The sequence below is a fragment of the Periplaneta americana genome, chromosome 1 (assembly GCF_040183065.1).
Source record: "Periplaneta americana isolate PAMFEO1 chromosome 1, P.americana_PAMFEO1_priV1, whole genome shotgun sequence".
NCBI lineage: Eukaryota > Metazoa > Arthropoda > Insecta > Blattodea > Blattidae > Periplaneta > Periplaneta americana.
Genome location: NC_091117.1, coordinates 166,577,120 through 166,596,264, shown reverse-complemented (window position 1 = coordinate 166,596,264; position 19,145 = coordinate 166,577,120). Strand labels below are relative to the sequence as shown.

General features: G+C 35.3%; 1 protein-coding gene across 2 annotated transcripts in view; it reads right to left on the bottom strand.

Moving 5' to 3' along the window:
* Positions 1 to 3,826: 3,826 nt before the first annotated feature.
* The window catches only part of LOC138703440 (neuropeptide F-like), a 471,250-nt gene continuing 455,931 nt past the window's right edge, over positions 3,827 to 19,145 (bottom strand). For both annotated transcript variants that reach the window (XM_069831308.1, XM_069831314.1), the window contains exon 5: positions 3,827 to 4,322. In XM_069831308.1, the coding sequence (XP_069687409.1) occupies positions 4,275 to 4,322 (48 nt within the window). In that variant the 3' untranslated portion in view covers positions 3,827 to 4,274. The remainder of the gene's footprint in view (positions 4,323 to 19,145) is intronic.

Genomic DNA, 19,145 nt, shown 5'->3' with positions numbered 1-19,145 from the left:
GAATACAGTACTGTACTTGTATTTCCTGCCCGCCCCGAGACTTGTGTATGCTCTTCTAGTACCACAGTGGGTTTCGAGAGTTCTGTCTCACAAACGACAAAATTCTCAAATAGAAAAAGAAGAGTTCATTAATTTAAAATCAGTAATCAATATGGATGTCCTAATCAATAAAATATTCTGTTTTCCTTTAACAAAAGTATCACTACAAGACACAGAACCAATTCCCATTCAAATGGCAAACTCATTTCTTAGTGACCCTAGAGGGGCGTGTCTAATTCTCCTATGTAAGCAGTCGAACTTGTTTTCTTAGAACTTCCATTGTATTTAGGAACAATCATGTTCCGTAATCACCTCCTGAATATAATCAGAAAGACGAGCAGATTAATGGTTCAACTCTATCTTATCCGCATGGCCATTACGCATTTACAATCAGGAGCAGGACTTACCACGTATAAGACCTTCATTCGAACAATCCTTACGCTTGTACGGAGGCATGCAGCGTCTTCCAAGGTCCAGATGGTCCAGAATCAAGTAGTTCTGCTCATAACCGAACTCCCTCGATCTGTCCCGAAACTGAAGTTCCATGATGAACTGAATTTACAGACAGCTGAAGAGTTCATCGCTGGACTACCCTGAAGCGTGTACGCTGCTGCAGAGCTGAATCCAAATGCTCTGTATTATTTTTTATATAGGAAGGTAGAGAGGGCTGCGTGATTCACAGATTCATACAAACCTCATTAAGCCTCAAAATACGGTCCCCGCTGTCGATGGTTTGATCGTAATGAGATGTCCTACTATCCCTGTTTCTTCCTTATTCCTACCTATTTTACCTGCTGGAGCTACAGTCCCGGTCAACTTACTTCATACCCTAAGGGTGAAACCTAACCATTCCCCCCCCCCCCCCCAATTATTACATATGCTAGTGGATTGTGGTGATTTTCTAGTTCGCAGGTTGAATTTTCTTCTGCCAACTTCGTTTCGAATTTCGATACTGACAAATACTACAAATGGTAGTGATTTTGTAACTGGTATGTTGGCATCTGAAATAAATATCGACAATATTTGTCGGTACTGGAGTTCTATGAAATTAAAATTATACTAGATTTCTGAGCCGGTTACTGGAAGCTAATGAAATTTAAACATACTAATAATTAATTAATATCAGTATTAATACATAATAGTTATTTTATGTTTTGCATTGTGGTTATAACTCAAGACTATAATCAGGTAAGTTTCCGGAGTTAGTACTAATAATTTCATGTGGTCAAACAAAATACCTTTTTAGGTTAAGTCTAGTGAGTGAATTGTTTAGTCAAACCAATGAATTTCGTATTGCCAGACAAAATACTTGACATGTTCCCTTTCTCGTATGGTTTGCTTACGAAAATATGTTACAATTTATTGAATTATTTAGAATAATCTTCCAACATAAAGGTAAAGTACGGTAAGTAAACAAGTCATTCAGTACGTAGGATCATGTGATATCTGGTAAAAGTTGGCAACACTGACAAGACAGCAATATTTGCTGTTTAGTTTGTCGCAGAGGTTTTGAATCACTCTGTATATTTACAAGTCTACCATTTTGAATGTTTGGACAGAATATTAACTCTCTTTGAGAGATAATGAATTTAATGCAACTATACTAGTTCTTATGAACTTCGTCTATTTGAATTAATGTTACTGCAGTTGGAAAAAGAAAATTAACAATTTCGAAAAGACTATTAGGATATTATATTTTCAACAGCATCAAAAGAGTATTTACCTATTATAAGTTCTGTATATAATATTCTATTCTACAAGAAACAAATAAGACAACAGACTCATCAAAACTGGAATACTAGATGGACGACAAGCACAACGAGATCACTAACAAGACACACCTACTTCCCAACAATCCACGACCGACTCAAAAGCCATCACTTCAAATCTACTTTCATATCAACGCAGTTTCTTTCTACATGGGAAATTTGGAACTTACTTCGACAGATTCAACATTCTAGCAGACATCGACTTTGCTTGTTCCTGTCGCGAAGACCTTCACAGTGTGAAACACCTTCTGTTTGACTGCCCCATTATTGAAGTAAAGAGATTTGAACTAAAGACACATCTCCTGGCCTGTAACACCGACAGCATTCCACTATGTGAAGTGATTAAAAAACCGTGTTGCTACAGAAAATTTATAGATTTGTTAAACTTTATCTTCAAAAGACTGTAGAGTTACCTTTCACAATTATCTGTGCACATAAAATAAGTAGTATATATATGTAGTATACCGTATAACAAAACAAAAACCCTAGTATACCGCTTCCTAAATTAGGGGTTCTTTTGAGCGCATATTTAATATTTATTATTATTATTATTATTATTATTATTATTATTATTATTATTATTATTCTAGACTGCCTCCGTGGTCTGTTGGTCAGCATGCTGGCTTCCAGATCAGGAGGTCCCGGGTTCGATTCCCGGGCTCAGCTCTCTGTGAGTTTTTCTTGAAGAAGAGGTGTCTAGAGTCTGGAAATTTGTATGAATGTGAGTGTGATTGTGAGTGTGCCGGGTTAATATTAATTAACCAATCATCACAAATATAAAAATACATCAGGACTGTCGCTGGGCAGTAACCTGAACCCACGTTTCAGCGTCACATTGTTAACAAGTAATTCCATCTGTTAGCACAACCATAAAGCATCTAATAGATGCTATAAAGTTACCAACAACGGAAAAAAAAAAAATATTCTAGCTCAATTATTTCCAACTGAGAGAATATCATCGAAGTGATAGCCGTCGAAATCTTGGATTTAAAGTATCGGTATCCTAATCAATTCAAATGAACAAAAAAGTAAATGTAAATTAATGTTAAAAAATACATAATGAAATTTAAAAAAAAGAATATTCTGCGACAAGATGTGGTGGCTATCAAAACGATAAAAATTTATTGAAAATAAAATGTAAAATTAAATGTAAAAAAATAAATAATTGTATCACTAAATATCTAAATGTAATTTAAAATTTAATTTAATTTACAAAACTTACCACCAGAGTGGCCTGCCTAAAATGACAAAGTTTACCTAACAAAATGTAATAATATAAAATAATAGAAGAACATAAACATGAATAATTTAGAGTACATAAACACTGAAATTATGTGCTGTTATAAAAATGATATTTTAAGATCTGAATAGATGACTTAAGGGCCACAAAGGCAGTTTCTTTACAGATTGTTCTCGATAAATTAAATTATAAACAAACATTTTTAAGAAATATTTTGTTATAGTTCCCCGGCTTCCAATGAATAGGCCTATAATTTCAATTGTCAAAGTACAGGTACTGTAGATGGTAGTTAGTATGAAAAATTAATTCTATGTTAATTTAATACAGAATCTGTAGGAAATGGGGTTTTGTGTCATTAGAATATCATACAAAGATTGAAAGATTCTATTTGTAAGTCCAATGTGAAGCATATAAAAATTACACAACATTAGTAGGAAATTTCAAGGATTAGTTGATCTTTAAAAATGTGACCCACATTTTAAGACATTTCACTGTGACCCACACTTTAAGACATTTAACTTTTTTAAGCGAGTTGTACAGTTTGGTGATCAATAACAGAAAAATTTAAGCTCATTTTATAATATTTTATAAAATAACTGTATAATTTAAATATAATTTTATTCCAACTTTAAAAGATAAACTGATGGAATCAATTTTATATTACAGAGGATTTAGAATACTTGTTATAAAACGGGAATCACATTGTATATGCAGATTTAGGAATAGAAATAGGAATTAATGGCATAGGGTGCAGAAAATCTTTCACCAATACAAGTAATAAAATTCACAGGGAAAATTATATTTACTTGGAGGACAACACTGTACAATACATTGTTAACATGAAATTTCTAGTAAATTTCAATGCTAATATATTTCTTTTTAAATAATGAAATAAGGGAAATATTGAGAGATATACAACAAAAGTAGGGAAAGACATAAGAGGTTATATACATTCACAGTTAACATTACTGGTCTCAAATTGCCCACTGTTAATTTATATCACACAAAATTTCCCTTTTCCAATTAGTGACCGAAATATTTTATACATTGTATTAGGCATGTCGAAAAATCTTGAAACTTCTTGTTAGTGAACCTGCATGAAACAGTACTAGAATTACGGTTTATCTCTCTCTAGTTGGAGGAGGAGCTCGAAGAAAGAAACTAATGACACTGTGATGGTTGTGAAGGGCGGTAATGTTGGCTTATCTGCTGGATTCTCACATCTCTCACCTCCTGCTCGCGAAGCGTCGCCACAGTCTGTCACTGGAATCGTCCTGGAAAAAAGACAAAAGCGTATCAGCGTCTCTCAGCTCCCAAATCGATGCTAATAAGCATGAGTACCCTTGGACATGTAATGATCCGAAACATTTGTTTACAAATCCTAATAAACCAATTGCTAAGATAGGCCAGATCATTCTTCAATTTCCGAATACTTTCTTTGTCCCTCCCTCATGACAAATTATGTATGAAATTATATTAAATTAGTGGCTTGTGCAGCAAGTGCTGCGAACTAAGTTCGTTAGACGTTCAAATAATTATTTTTTCAGTTTTATTTTCATGAATACCAGACATTTTGAAAGTTATTTTCTTCCATAATAATGATGTATATTCCCTCTGAATGTTTTTTTATGCCAAATACTTTTTCTTGAACCTATTCACCTTCAGTTTTTGAGTTTCAACGCGAAAACACAAGTAACAATGTCAGGACGATCAGTGGGTTTTTCATGTGAGAGTAAAGCAATAGCTATTTCAGGTCATTGCGGATTGTATGTGAAAATTAAAAAAAAAGTCAGGTTTGCTATGTTTTCGAACAATAGACATAGCATCTTGGTATAGCTACTGCATGTTTAGTAAACTACCTTGAAATGTAGAGGGTAAAATCATTTTATTCTGCTAAGAGATCTTGCTGAAATGATCGGGAGACTACAAAATCTTGTAGGCTTCCTATTTTATCAGTAAGTAATACCTTTTGGTTCCTTAGGAACTCTAATTTTGCGCTCTCTCGAGCCAATACTGAAGAGAATGACGCATATACAGTAAATATCTAACCACACCGCCATTAAGTATATGAAAAAGACCCAACCCCACTTGATTAATAACTATAAAAATATTTGATTTTTAATAACAGTATTATTATCTTACGTAAGTTTTATAGTTCTCAGTAACATATACTATATAGCCGCCAGTTAGTAAATTACAGAAATAAATATCTAATTTAAGATATTCTCTACATCTACTTATACAACCCCAAAACGTTTCACTTTCATATCATCAATATAGCATTAATATGTATAATTAATGAAAGATAGTCACATCATGGCATTAACTATAATAATATTTTATTTGTAATTGTAATAATATTATCAAACTACCTCAAGTTTTGTAGTTTTTAATATCCAATACACAGCTGTACTCAGAAAATTACACACCCCAGAATCAAACCTGTAAATTATTTTTAGTAAGTCTTGAAGTTTTTAGTAACCAGTTTAATTTGAGCTCTAAATATGTCAGCATTCTTGCAGATCATGGCTTTCGTGTAATATTGTTTACGGTAGCGTCTGTTTTGTTTTATTCTGAAATGCAATTAGTTAGTGACGACAGATGGATTTTATAAAAATAGGAAAATTATGTTGAAAAATTGACATTTCACTGAAAACTAAAACTTTGGGTTCCGAGCTTCAAAATGAGGGATCATTTATTAAAATCCGTTCAGCCGTTTTCCCGTAATTTCCATTACCAGTTCAAATTATATATATAGATATTTGATGAAACACATGCATTCTTCTGGATGCCCAAACAATCAAAATAACTATGAGTGAAACGAGTTGCAGAACTTGAAAATAAATTTATGTCATTTTGATCATGAGCAGGACATCAGTCTTAACAAATTTGTAAGTCCACACTTGTGAAGTAACGGTTAGCGCGTCTGACTGCGAAACCAGGCGCCCCAGATTCGAATTCCGGTCGGGACAAATTACCTGGTTGAGATCTTTTCCGGGGAGTTTTCCCCCCTCAACCCAATACGAGCAAATTCTGGGTAACTGTCAGTGCTGGACCCCGGACTCATTTCACCGGCATTATCACCTTCATTCAATTCAGACGCTAAATAACCTGAGATGTTGATACAGCGTCGTAAAATAACCCACTAAAAACATAGTAGTAAAATATTCGTTGTTTTTATTACGTCCTCACTTTAATGTAAGGCTACTTATAGGTGTAACGTTCAATTAGTTTATCTCATACGAAGGGGAATGTAATAAGAATTCAACAGTTTTGTATCACACTAAAAAATTAGAAAATAATTTATTTCACTCTTATTTTTACCTAACTACTATCCAGATGTTTATATTTTCTACTCTCTTAACTGTGAGAATATAATAATTTTACGCTTCAAAGTTTTAGGCTAAATGATATAGATTTTGGTTCAATATTACGTATTTCAAACTGAATAAGTTTGCTCTTCAAATAAATGTTTTAACAAAAACTGCATATACTCTCATATGGGGCATGTAATTAATTAATAAAAGTACTAAATAAAAGGGAACATATTCAATAACAGGACTTCATAATATGTTATCAATTTGAATGACATAAAGGAAATGCGCATAATATATGACAGGTATTGTTTAGAAGCTTATAAATCACATTTTAAATCTAATTACAAATAATTATGTGTTAGTATTAATTGAGATTTTATATAAATTATTATTGGTCCAAACATCATTGATTCTTAACAGTTTTGATATGTAATTAATTAAATTGATTCCTGGAATCTCCTCACACTGGGTATATGATGTAGGTCTCTATTCCCGGTGAGTCACTGTTCCCAGTGTGAGGGTTTTTTTTATCAACTTTCGAACGAATTTAAAGTATTTACCATAGAACATTTTATACAAATAACTAGATAGAATATATATTTTTAAATAAGGTCTACAGATATTTTAGTGAAGTATGAAATGTTTATTATTCTTGAGTTAACGTGATATTTAGAATTAATTTTTGTTCAATGTTAGTATCTTTCTTGACAATATTCAGAAAGCTGAATTATTATAATTAGTTCATGAAAGTTTTTGTTCTAGGCCTATTCCGTCAACAACCGTCATTTTTGTTGACAGAATATAATAAAAACTTTCATTAAAATCATTTTTAACCTGTCTGTCCATTACGTCTATAAAACTCTTATAATTGTAGTCTATCTTATTCATAGCCTAATGGTACCGTATATTATATTATGATGATGGCAGGTTAAGGTAATTAGGCTTAATTAAAATCATAGAACTTATGTAAGTAACTTAGTCGCTGTCAAACAACACGCCAATTCCTTCCATCAGATGGATGAGATGCTATCACGAAATAATCATCTGCCATAGTAATCGTAAATCTATCCAAAAAATTGTCTGCAAGATCGTCCGGCTACTTCCTGATAACATATTCAATAACACTTTGCCATCTTGAGGCCGTAACATCAGACAACCTAGGCTCTAGGTAACAGAAAATTACGCATTTCAGGTAGTTTGTATGTCTTAATGTGATATATATTCCATTTTTAAATGGCTTCCCTCATTTACTATACCGGTATGTTTCACTACAGATGAACCGGCAACTTCTTCTGACATAATATTCTATTCTACACCGATAGACTACAACTTGAAAGCATAATATATTATCGTAACACACAGCACAATTCATTTTGTAGATTGTACTGATAAATAATTTATTCTCACATAGTTCACAACACCGAACACAATCCACTCCAGTCCCATAATAATATCACAATTTATTGATAAAAATTAAAATTGCTCTCCAATAAGTAGATCTAGCACAATTCACAAATTCATAACACAGCTGTTCAGTTTATTATTCGTAGCACTTCATAAAACTGACCGATCAGCTGAAAATAAACTGCCCGTCTGACATGGCTCACTTAATCTGTAACTACGATTCCTCTAAGATTATGAGATGCTGAGGTCAAGAAGGTCTCATCCATATCCTATGCGCGTATGGCATTAATCACGATGACATCATTCAAAATGGTGGTATTGGGTTATTTTACGACGCTGTATCAACATCTAGGTTATTTAGCGTCTGAATGATATGAAGGTGATAATGCCGGTGAAATGAGTCCGGGGTCCAGCACCGAAAGTTACCCAGCATTTGCTCGTATTGGGTTGAGGGAAAACCCCGGAAAAAACCTCAACCAGATAACTTGCCCCGACCGGGATTCCAACCCGGACCACCTGGTTTCGCAGCCAGACGCGCTGACTGTTACTCCACAGGTGTGGACCATTCAAAATGCAACCGTTCTCTAACAGGAAGGTGTTTCAGTACAAATATAAAACGTTAGGTTAGCCCTACTACATATTATTGCATGGTACAATAGTATATATTTTAATCTGACCGCAGTGTATAACTTTTCCGTGTTTTGTATTAATGCGCGTTATATTTTATTTCAATGAATATAATTGTAGGTTTATATATTGTTGTACTAATATAAATTGATAGTTAAGATTTCGTTTAATACTTGTAAACCACAATATTGCAATTTTTAAAAAACAAGAAACGACATCTATTATCAGAGAGTAATCTCACTTGACGATATATCAGAGGAAGATTGTTTGTATATATCTGAAGTCTGACTAGTGTAATATGTAGCTAATCGGTGATGTATGCAATGGGAGGAGGGGAAGGAACTGGCTACCCTACCCCATTATCTCCTGGCCTAGTTGCCTCATAAGTGGTGCCTTCTTGGTATCACTTGTGAGGTTCAGACCTGTCTTCGGATAGTTGACTATACAACAACAACATTTATAAGGAGGGACTAGTTTTCTAACTCCGCACTGGTGCACTTTGGTGTGTAACCAATAGCGAGATCCTTGCCCACGTGCATTTGTTGATACGAGCCTAGATAATATATACTCAGATTAATCGATGTTATAGGCTTTGACGGTAACGACTTTTGTCAGATTTACAATGCTGCCATCTAGTTGTTACATAAGGAGTCACGTCATAACTCCCATTTGAATCGCATTAGCGACTGTACTGCCATCTCGTGTTCGTTTACGGCGGACGGGTGGCGATCCTGGCGGTTGTTCTCTTCAAAGTGCAACCGATTTTAACATAGGGATGAGTAATCTATATGTGATCTGGGATACGAGGTACCATTCTAAGAGCGTGTCAAGTTTAACAAGCAAACATTCTCATGGGACAGATAAAAAAGTTAATTCCTTTTCATTCACCACGTTAATAATGTCAAAGAAGTGCTTATACGAATTCCAGCCGCTCTAACGCGATTACAAGGGCCGTCTCCAAAAGTAAGTTTCCCTCGGGCCGTTTACAGAAAGAAAACAATTTCATGGAAAGATTTATTGGGATGGATATAGTAATTGTTGAGCTATTTTTCAACATATTCCCCATCGGAATTGAGACATTTGTCATACTGTGGGATCAACAAGAGTTGCAGACGGCTGTCACATACTGGTTCCGATCTCAGACGGCAGACTTCTACGATACAGGGATACAAAAGTTGATGCCATGGTATGAAAAATGTCTCACTTTCGGTCGGGAATATGTTGAAAAATAGTTGCTATATCTGTTCCAATAAATCTTTCCATGAAATTGTGTTTTCTTTCTGTAAACGGCCCCAGGGAAGCTTACTTTCTGGACGGCCCTCGTAATTGCGATCGAGTGGCCAAAATTTGTATTAGCACTTGTTTCGATATTATTAACATGGTGGAAGAAAAAAAATATCAAATGTTTTTTATCTGCCCCCATGAGAATGTTTGCTTGTAAGCAAGAGCGATCTGCACCCCTTACCTTCCCCTCCCCCTCTGCTGTACTCAGTAACACACGACGTGCGCTGCGTTGCAAGATTTATTCCAACGATTTTCGCTATTATTCAATTTGAATTCATGGGTAAACGATTTAGTTTGCAAAAAAGATTCAAGACATTAACTGTTCAGATTATTTTTACCTATCGGCTTGCATAGCAATCAACCATTTATTTCGGGTCATTACTGTAATAGAGCGCTGCAAACACTAGGTAAAGACTATTTTTTTTTCCTGTTTAACGGTGGTTCTTCAAAGAGAAAGTGTAATAAAAGTTGTGTTAAATTTAATATGTAGAATCACCTCATAAAGTTTGGTGCAGAGGTTACATCCACTCTTTATGGTAAAGTAGAAAAGTGACACAGAGTAGGTAGAAAATATTGTTCAGATGCAAGAGAAACAAACATAAAATCATGAATTGAAGGGAAGAAGGAAAACTAGTCAACTTAAAACAAGTTCGGCATATGATCACCAATTCTTTTAAACTTTTAGCCAATATATTGGGCGAAGAAGGTGATGTTGACGATAGAAGAAGCGGGTCTGTGACCCCATCGTTCAGAAGATTAAGACCGCAACGTAGACATTATTAAATGTTAGTCCTGGATATCCCTGCACTCAGGGTTAACCTGGTGTGAATGATAAATGTGGGCGAAGTGTTCCTATTCGTACGTGCAAAGCTGAGATGCGTTCAGTCGGTGATAAATGATATCGCGAATAATTTACCCCACAAATACAGTTCACATAATTTATACTTGAATACCCGCGTTTCGATGCTGCGAGATGAGGCGGATAAATTTAAAGATCTCGGGGGGGCTTCGGACTTGCAAAGAGTAGATATTAAATAAAGAAAAATGCCAAAAATTTAATATAACAAAACTTAATATTCTATACTAGCAGATTCCTTAATTACCATCCGACTTACAGAAAGAATATCTGTCAAATGAGATATGAAGATAATTGAAAAAAGAATTATTTCGAAAACCTATGAAATAATTAGAAGGCGAAGCCATCGGCGTAGCTCGGTCGGCTAAGGCGCTTGCCTGCCGATCCAGAGTTACGCTCGGGCGCAAGTTCGATTCACTCTTGGGTTGCTTACCTGGTTGGGTTTTTTCCGAGGTTTTCCCCAACCGTAAGGCAAATGTCAAGGTAATCTATGGCGAATCCTCGGCCTCATCTCGCCAAATATGATTTCGCTATCACCAATTTCATCGACGCTAAATAACCTCGTAGTGGATACAGCGTCGTTAAATAACCAAGTAAAAAATATTAGAAGGCGAAGGATTGTGCGGTTCCATACAGGTTAGTTTGGCATGAAGTATGGATGATGTTACAGGTACATTTAAGTATAGAAAATGTACCTCAAGGAAGAGAGATGAATTTAGAAATCTTTTCACCATTCATGAGCTGCCACAAGGGACAAAGAGTACTTAAGCATATAAATGTTTACAAGTTCATTGAACTGTTGATTTTGTTTTGACAAATCAAACTCCTACAAGTACAGAGCTGCAAATACATTTTTAGATTAGTGGAAATATATCTAGTTTTAGAGAGGTAAGTGTTACAAAAAAGTAAAAAGTGCTAATAAACTTAGTTTCATTTCGAATATAGGTGATGCTTCAGGAGAGCAATTGATCCTTTCAATACAGCTAAGGTTACAATCGGAATCATAGATGTGGGTATGCCAAGCCTCAAACACATCTTTCATGAAGAGAGTAGCGGCACCTCTTGCTCCAACCAGAAGTCCGATTACTTCAAGCTCTTTTAGAAGCTATTTTTGGAGGTAATATGGAATGGTGGGATTGTAGCTATTCTTTTTTCCTTATCCACTTCTGCCGGCTGTTCCTCATTCGTTTCGAAACGCACAGTGGGATCAATTATGAATCCAGATCTTGTAGATTCCTTTATACGTGGGTATAAACGTAGAGCAGTGTCATCTTGTACTCGTGCGGAGAAACGAAGCCAGGACTTATATCAGTGTTGTTTGTTGTGGTCAACAGATGTGCCAGAACATAAGGATTCACGATTAAACAACTGTTAAATAAATATAGAAGAGAGATTTGGAGTGTCTAGAGCAGGTCTGCACAAGGTATGCGCTCTCCGAGCCGGCTCACAGCTCATGAGCGGAATGCAGATATTAGCTGCGCTCTGTATAAGGGTCGACTGGAAGAAGGGGTGGATCTCGTACAAAAGTACACAAAAGAAAGTATTATTACGAGTGCTTATGAAATGAATTCCCGTTCAGTGTTTGCAAAACTATTTTGGACTATTATTAATTAATAAAGAAACATTTATTTTACAGAAGTAATATAAATTCTATAGCTACTTAAATGTACAATATCATTTTGTTATATTTTTATTTATCAGTACATGAAAACGAGGTTTTATGCTGTTGGCAGCTGAAAGGAATAGTAGCCTACTGATCGTAATGAAACATCAGTTACAGATGTTCGATGTCTGCCTTTATTAAAGTTGATTACAGAAAACAGTTGCTCACAAATATAAATGCTGAGCCAAACATAGCAATCATTTTCACAGCCAGCCTGTGTAGTTGTGGATATTATTGCTAATGTTTAGTCTTGTAAAACTCAACCAGGCTAGTAGTATTATTCAAACGATCTTTAGGCCTTAGGTCACATTGAAGATCAATAAGTTCGAGCTGTAAATCGTTAAATGTTATATTTCGTCTTTTATATTCCTCCATACTGTACTGTAGCAGTAGGTAAGCAACGTGAAACAGTTAGTGAGAATAGGCCTACACACTGCACTCCACTAGATAGCTGAGTGGTCGTTTCCCTCTCCTCTATCTATAGCAAGTCTATGTCATTCTGACGTATCTTCCTCTCCGTTTCGGCGAGAGGTAAACACCGCTCTCCCGCTCCGAAGGAGCGCGCGCGCTCGTTAAGCGCTGTTTGTGCAGGCCTGGTCTAGAGGAAGAATATGTTCTGCACCCAGTGTAAATGTGAAATTACAGTAACTAGGAAGTAGTACATTAAAGAACGACGTTGTAACAGCCTAAAACGTAACGAAAATATAACAAAGGCTTCAACATGTAATAATGAAAGAAGTACAAAATCAGAATTTGATAGAGGATTTTTGCAGAAATATACGAAAATAGTGCATTCCAAATGAGTCAACAATTCGTAAACAGTAGCCTATTTGTTAATGGAATTATCTGGATTGCCATTGACGAAACAGCAGACATTAGAGGCAGATACGTCACGAAAGTGATTGTAGGTATAGGTTAAAGGTTGCTAATATTGTGATAGTTCTTTTTGAGAATTTATTACAATTTTACTGAGCGATAGAAGGACCAGTTTTGTGCAGAAACTTGTCCACGAACATCCCCTTAATACATTGACGCAAAAAATCGATCTTCCTCTCCCTCAGTAAAATTGTAATAAATTCTCAAAAAGAACTATCACAATATTACTTATATCACAATATTACCAACCTTTACCCTACTGTACTCTCAAGTCTGTGCTCGTGATACATTTTTTTAAGTCCTCGGTTCTGGAAAAAGTAAATAATGAAAGAATTGACCTTCTTTCTCATAATGAAATTGTCTTTTATGGCTAGAAGAGGTGAAATATAACGTGTTCATTTTTGTCACGGATGCTGCTCCGTTTATGATGAAAGCAGCTTTATGAATAAGTTAATGTTATACAAAAACAATTAATATAACTTATCTTGTATATGAACTGCAGAGAGTGGCTGAAAATATCCATGCTTTATTCCGTGATGTGAACAACTTTATATCAACGATTAACAATTGGGAGAATATCGTTTAGAAATATCCAAGGGTTTAAGATAATAGAGAATTTGTACAATATCATTAATATGGCAGCCCCAGGATCGGATATAGAAAATTTAAAAGAGAAATTTCCTACCATTAAAAAAATACTCATTATCTAGTCACGTGTAACATTCTGAAAAGCAGTACAAACAAAACCTTGTCACACGGTAATACGGCACTGTTTTCATTTACATTTCTAATATCTTGTGACGTTAAAAGAAGCTTTTCGCTGTTTAAAAACTGTTTGAGTAATAGACGTCGACATTTCTCAATTGATAATCTACGAATGTGCATTGTAGTCCAGTGTAAGGCACTGTTATGATACTGGAGGTGACAGTTAACCTTTAAGGTAAGATTCTCAATAAGATAATTATTAAATTCCAGTATCCATACGAGTACATTATGAATTTTAAAAGATTCGATGCAGTGGTGGGTTTCTAAAGGGCTGTACATTTCTGCAACTGTTTATCTGCACGAATGACAATAGTACAGTCCAAGCATACTAAACTTATGGAATAAAACATATTTCTGTGCCGTTTAGTAATAATATAGATAAAGACTTCTCAAAACCACGTTTCATATGGGATCCTAGCCACAAACAAACAAACAAATAAGAAAATAAAATAAACAAACAAAAATAAATAAGTAAATAAATAAATAAATAAATAAATACATAAATAAATAAAGATAAATAAATAAATAAATAAATAAATAAGATAAACACAGAAGCAGACAGGCAGATGGATAGGTAAATAGATAAATAACTAACTAAATAAATAAATAAATAAATAAATAAATAAATAAATAAATAAATAAATAAATAAATAAATAAATAAAGCGCGTAAATAAATTATTACAAAATGAAATATATTAATTAACAACTAACGATTTAGGCAAATATAATATAAATTAAATAAATAAACAAGGAATTAAATGAAGATGCGCGTAAATAAAGTAAATAACAAGGAACATCTCAAAGCAAATAAATAATATACACGAAAGAGTTAGCATAACATTTCTGACTGTTTTACGGGGTTTCGGAGGGAAACAAAAGACAGGCAGTACCTATTTACCTAGAAATTAATAATTAAAAATTAATTAATATTGATTTGTTTGTTGGAATAAAGAGGAGTCTTGTAAATTCCGGCGTTTTTATAATACGCGTATCGTACCGGCCTAAAAGTTAATGAATTACTAATTTTACTCGTAGCCTTTTGAAATTATTATCCATATCCAGGCCGCAACGATGTCAAATATTGACTACAGACTCTTTGAGTGTCAATATCGTTAGGAAAAATGGAAATCCAAAGCGTATTTTGATTCGCCGCTGTGTGCAGTAAACAAGTAAATAAATAATAACACTGTCAATACAATGCTGACTTGCGCATTAGAAAAATAATGACTGTGCATCAAACCCTCTCATTTAGAGACACTTACATACTGTACGTATTATCGCTGTCTTCGCTTACATTGTCTTTTCGAGGACCAGACCCGGGTGATCCTTGCACTTAGGTTGACATTGACCCGTTGTACGGTCTCACAAATGGATTGGATGGCATTCGTAAATCCGACACTGACAAGTGGGGCATCCTGCCTAAGGCCTCACAGAGTCAGGTCTCATTTCAGAGGAGTCTCAAGTCCTTCCTACATCAGCATCAGCACAGAATCTCGTACTACCCTCAAGACTTCATCCCTGAAAGTTCGGAGCGCTAGACCTTCAATCACAGACGCGGCATCTTGCAAAGAAAGTTATACAATAGAACCTCGATTATCCGTCACCCTATTAACCGATCGGTGGATTATCTGATTGTCCTTCTGTCGCTCTTTTCTTTCTTTCTTTCTTTCTTTCTTTCTTTCTTTCTTTAAAGCGGAAATAAACATGTAAGAAACATAGTATTATACCTTATATTAGTACCTATTCTCTCTTACTTACTTACTGGATTTTAAGGAACCCGGAGGTTCATTGCCGCCCTCACATAAGCCCGCCATTGGTCCCTATCCTGAGCAAGATTAATCCATTCTCTATCATCATATCCCACCTCCCTCAAATCCATTTTAATATTATCTTCCCAGCTACGTCTCGGCCTCCCTAAAGGTCATTTTCCCTCCGGCCTCCCAACTAACACTCTATATGCATTTCTGGATTCGCCTATACGTGCTACATACCCTGCCCATCTCAAACGTCTGGATTTAATGTTCCTAATTATGTCAGGTGAAGAATACAATGCGTGCAGTTCTGTGTTGTGTAACTTTCTCCATTCTCCTATAACTTCATCCCTCTTAGCCCCAAATATTTTCCTAAGCAACTTATTCTCAAACACCCTTAACCTACGTTCCTCTCTTAAATTGAGAGTCCAAGTTTCACAACCATAAAGAACAACCGGTAATATAACTGTTTTATAAATTCTAACTTTCAGATTTTTTGACATTAGACTAGATGATAAAAGCTTCTCAACCGAATTATAACAGGCATTTCCCATTTTTATTCTGTGTTTAATTTCCTCCCGAGTATCATTTATATTTATTACTGTTGCTCCAAGATAAACTTCAAAAGATAAACTTCCAATTTGTATATTTCCATTTCGTACAATATTCTCGTCACGAGACATAATCATATATTTTGTCTTTTCGGGGTTTACTTCCAAACATATCTCTTTACTTGCTTCCAGTAAAATTCCCGTTTTTTCTCTAATCGTTTGTGGATTTCCTCCTAACATATTCACGTCATCCGCATAGACAAGCAGCTGATGGAACCCGTTCAATTCCAAACCCTCTCTGTTATCCTGGACTTTCCTAATGGCATACTCTAGAGCAAAGTTAAAAAGTAAAGGTGATAGTGCATCTCCTTGCTTTAGCCCACAGTGAATTGGAAACGCATTTGACAGAAACTGACCTATACGAACTCTACTGTATATTTCCTTTTTTTTAATTGGGTTATTTTACGACGCTGTATCAACATCTAGGTTATTTAGCGTCTGAATGATATGAAGGTGATAATGCCGGTGAAATGAGTCCGGGGTCCAGCACCGAAAGTTACCCAACATTTGCTCATATTGGGTTGAGGGAAAACCCCGGAAAAAACCTCAACCAGATAACTTGCCCCGACTGGGATTTGAACCCGGGCCACCTGGTTTCGCAGCCAGACGCGCTGACCGTTACTCCACAGGTTTGGACCTGTATGTTTCACTGAGACATATTTTAATTAATCGAACTAGTTTCTTGGGAATACCAAATTCAATAAGAATATCATATACAACTTCTCTCTTAATCGAGTCATATGCCTTTTTGAAATTTATGAATAACTGATGCACTGTACCCTCATACTCCCATTTTTTCTCCATTATCTGTCGAATAATGATAAAGTGTATAACGTATGTAGATCTACTGTATAAGAGGAGCCCTCTACTATTCCTATTCTTCTGCAAACAACCATCGTAAAGAATTTCCTCGGCCCTCATAAATCCGTCGTTGACAACCAGAATTAAAATAGTGAACTTCTGATCCACTATGTAGCATGCTAAACACAGCAATACGAAGAAAGATATGAGACTGTAGTATTGAGTTATGAAAATATTTTATGGTACGGATTATCCGATTTTTTCGATTAACGGTCCAGTCCACTCCCTTCATTACTACGGATAATAGAGGTTCTACTGTACTGATAAAATTTTCACCCCCCCCCCCCCCCCATCAACGTTAAACTCCCGTGGTTAAATGTATGTTGTATGTCGGTTCTAATGAAAATTATACTCCGTGTAACAAAAATAAAGTTCCGCATCCGCCACAGGGGCCATAGTTTCCGGACCTTGATGCTAGAAGAAAGTGACATGTTTAGCATCATGCTTAGGGTACCTTTCACTTCCGTGAAAATCTCTAACTCATTTGTATATGATATTAGGAAAACATCGGTGCCGTTTTTGACGTTACCGACTTTCGGATAATTTTATCGACTGAAGATCGTGAACCAAAACTAGAAATACGCAAGTAGTGGTACTTCCTTTTCTTGTGGCCAGCAAGGTCACGCTTAAAATAACACAGTATACATTCAAGACACAAGAACCCGACCAGGCCCAAATGTGCACAACATTTTTAGCTAAAATCGTATTTATTATTACTTATTATAAATTGAATTATGTTTCGTATAATGATCATAAGATTAATTCTAATAACCCGATATTCTCGCCGATTAGATATTGTTCATAGAAGTGTTTTTTTTTGGTAAACTTACTTAAAACTTTCGATAAGTGATAGGTGATAGCTATGCTCGAAATTTAGATATATCGAAGTAGACAGGTACTTTTAGTAAAAAGTTCTGCTACTTAACAACAACAACATCAATAATAATAATGATAATAATAATAATAAAATTAATAAACAATAGTCAACACTGCTCTTACAGTCCTTCCAGAGGCATAGACAGGGTCTTGATAATTGAAAGCATAGGAATGCCTTAACTGCCATCTGCTTGACTTCTCCCCAATTCTTGTCTTGTCTGTTGTTTCTTCACTCATCGTATTTCTCTACGTCTTTTTAGGTCTTCATCTATCCTTTGCATCTTGTGGGTTCCAATCCAGAGTCTTCTTTGCAGTTATTTTAGCATTTTGCCTCACCATATGTCCCATCAAATTCCATTTTCTGTATCTAATCTCGTTCTTATTTGGTTCAAAGTCATAACTCTTGTTTCGTTATTGTTTCAGGTCATCGAATTCCTAGAATGTACCTGAAGCTTCTATTTATGTATACTTATGTAGGCTACGTTTGTTTTAAGTACGAGTATCTTAAATTTCTATCTATGTTTTACATCTAAAGATTAATACAGATTTCACATTCGTATTAAAGAGACTCAGTTATGCTCCAAAGGATACTTGTTCTGACCTCCACAAAGGGAAGTGCTAGGAAAAGGATACTCAATTTCTAATTTCCAGTGATAACATTTTCTCACATTAAAGCTATTTGAAAAATTGAACTTCGTTCTTCATGGCTATACTCTTTATACTACACATGAGAATTTTTAAGATAATAAATGTAAACTATTGTAAAATGTTTACAAGTTGATAGTAATCCACCAGATTGATGGATTGAGAAGAAGGTATACATTTCTTTAGTTGGTTATTTGACAACGCTGAATCAACTACTAGATCATTTAGCGTCGATGGAAGTGGTGATAGCGAGATGGTATTTGGCAAGATGAGGTCAAGGATTCGTCATGGATTACCTAACATTTGGCTTACGGTTGAGGAAAACTGAAGAAAAAACCCAATCAGGTAAGCAGCCCAAGCGGAAATCCAACCCACGCCCGAATGCAACTCCGGGTCAGCAGGTAAGTGCCTCAGCCGACTGAGCTACACCAGTGACTCAGAATATATAAGAATGGATGATCTCAAGATGTATGCCTAATTAAAATTTCTTGTCATGAAAACGATATCCTACATACTTTTTCGTTATAATTATTACGCATTTCGCAGCTTCAGTTCTTGTG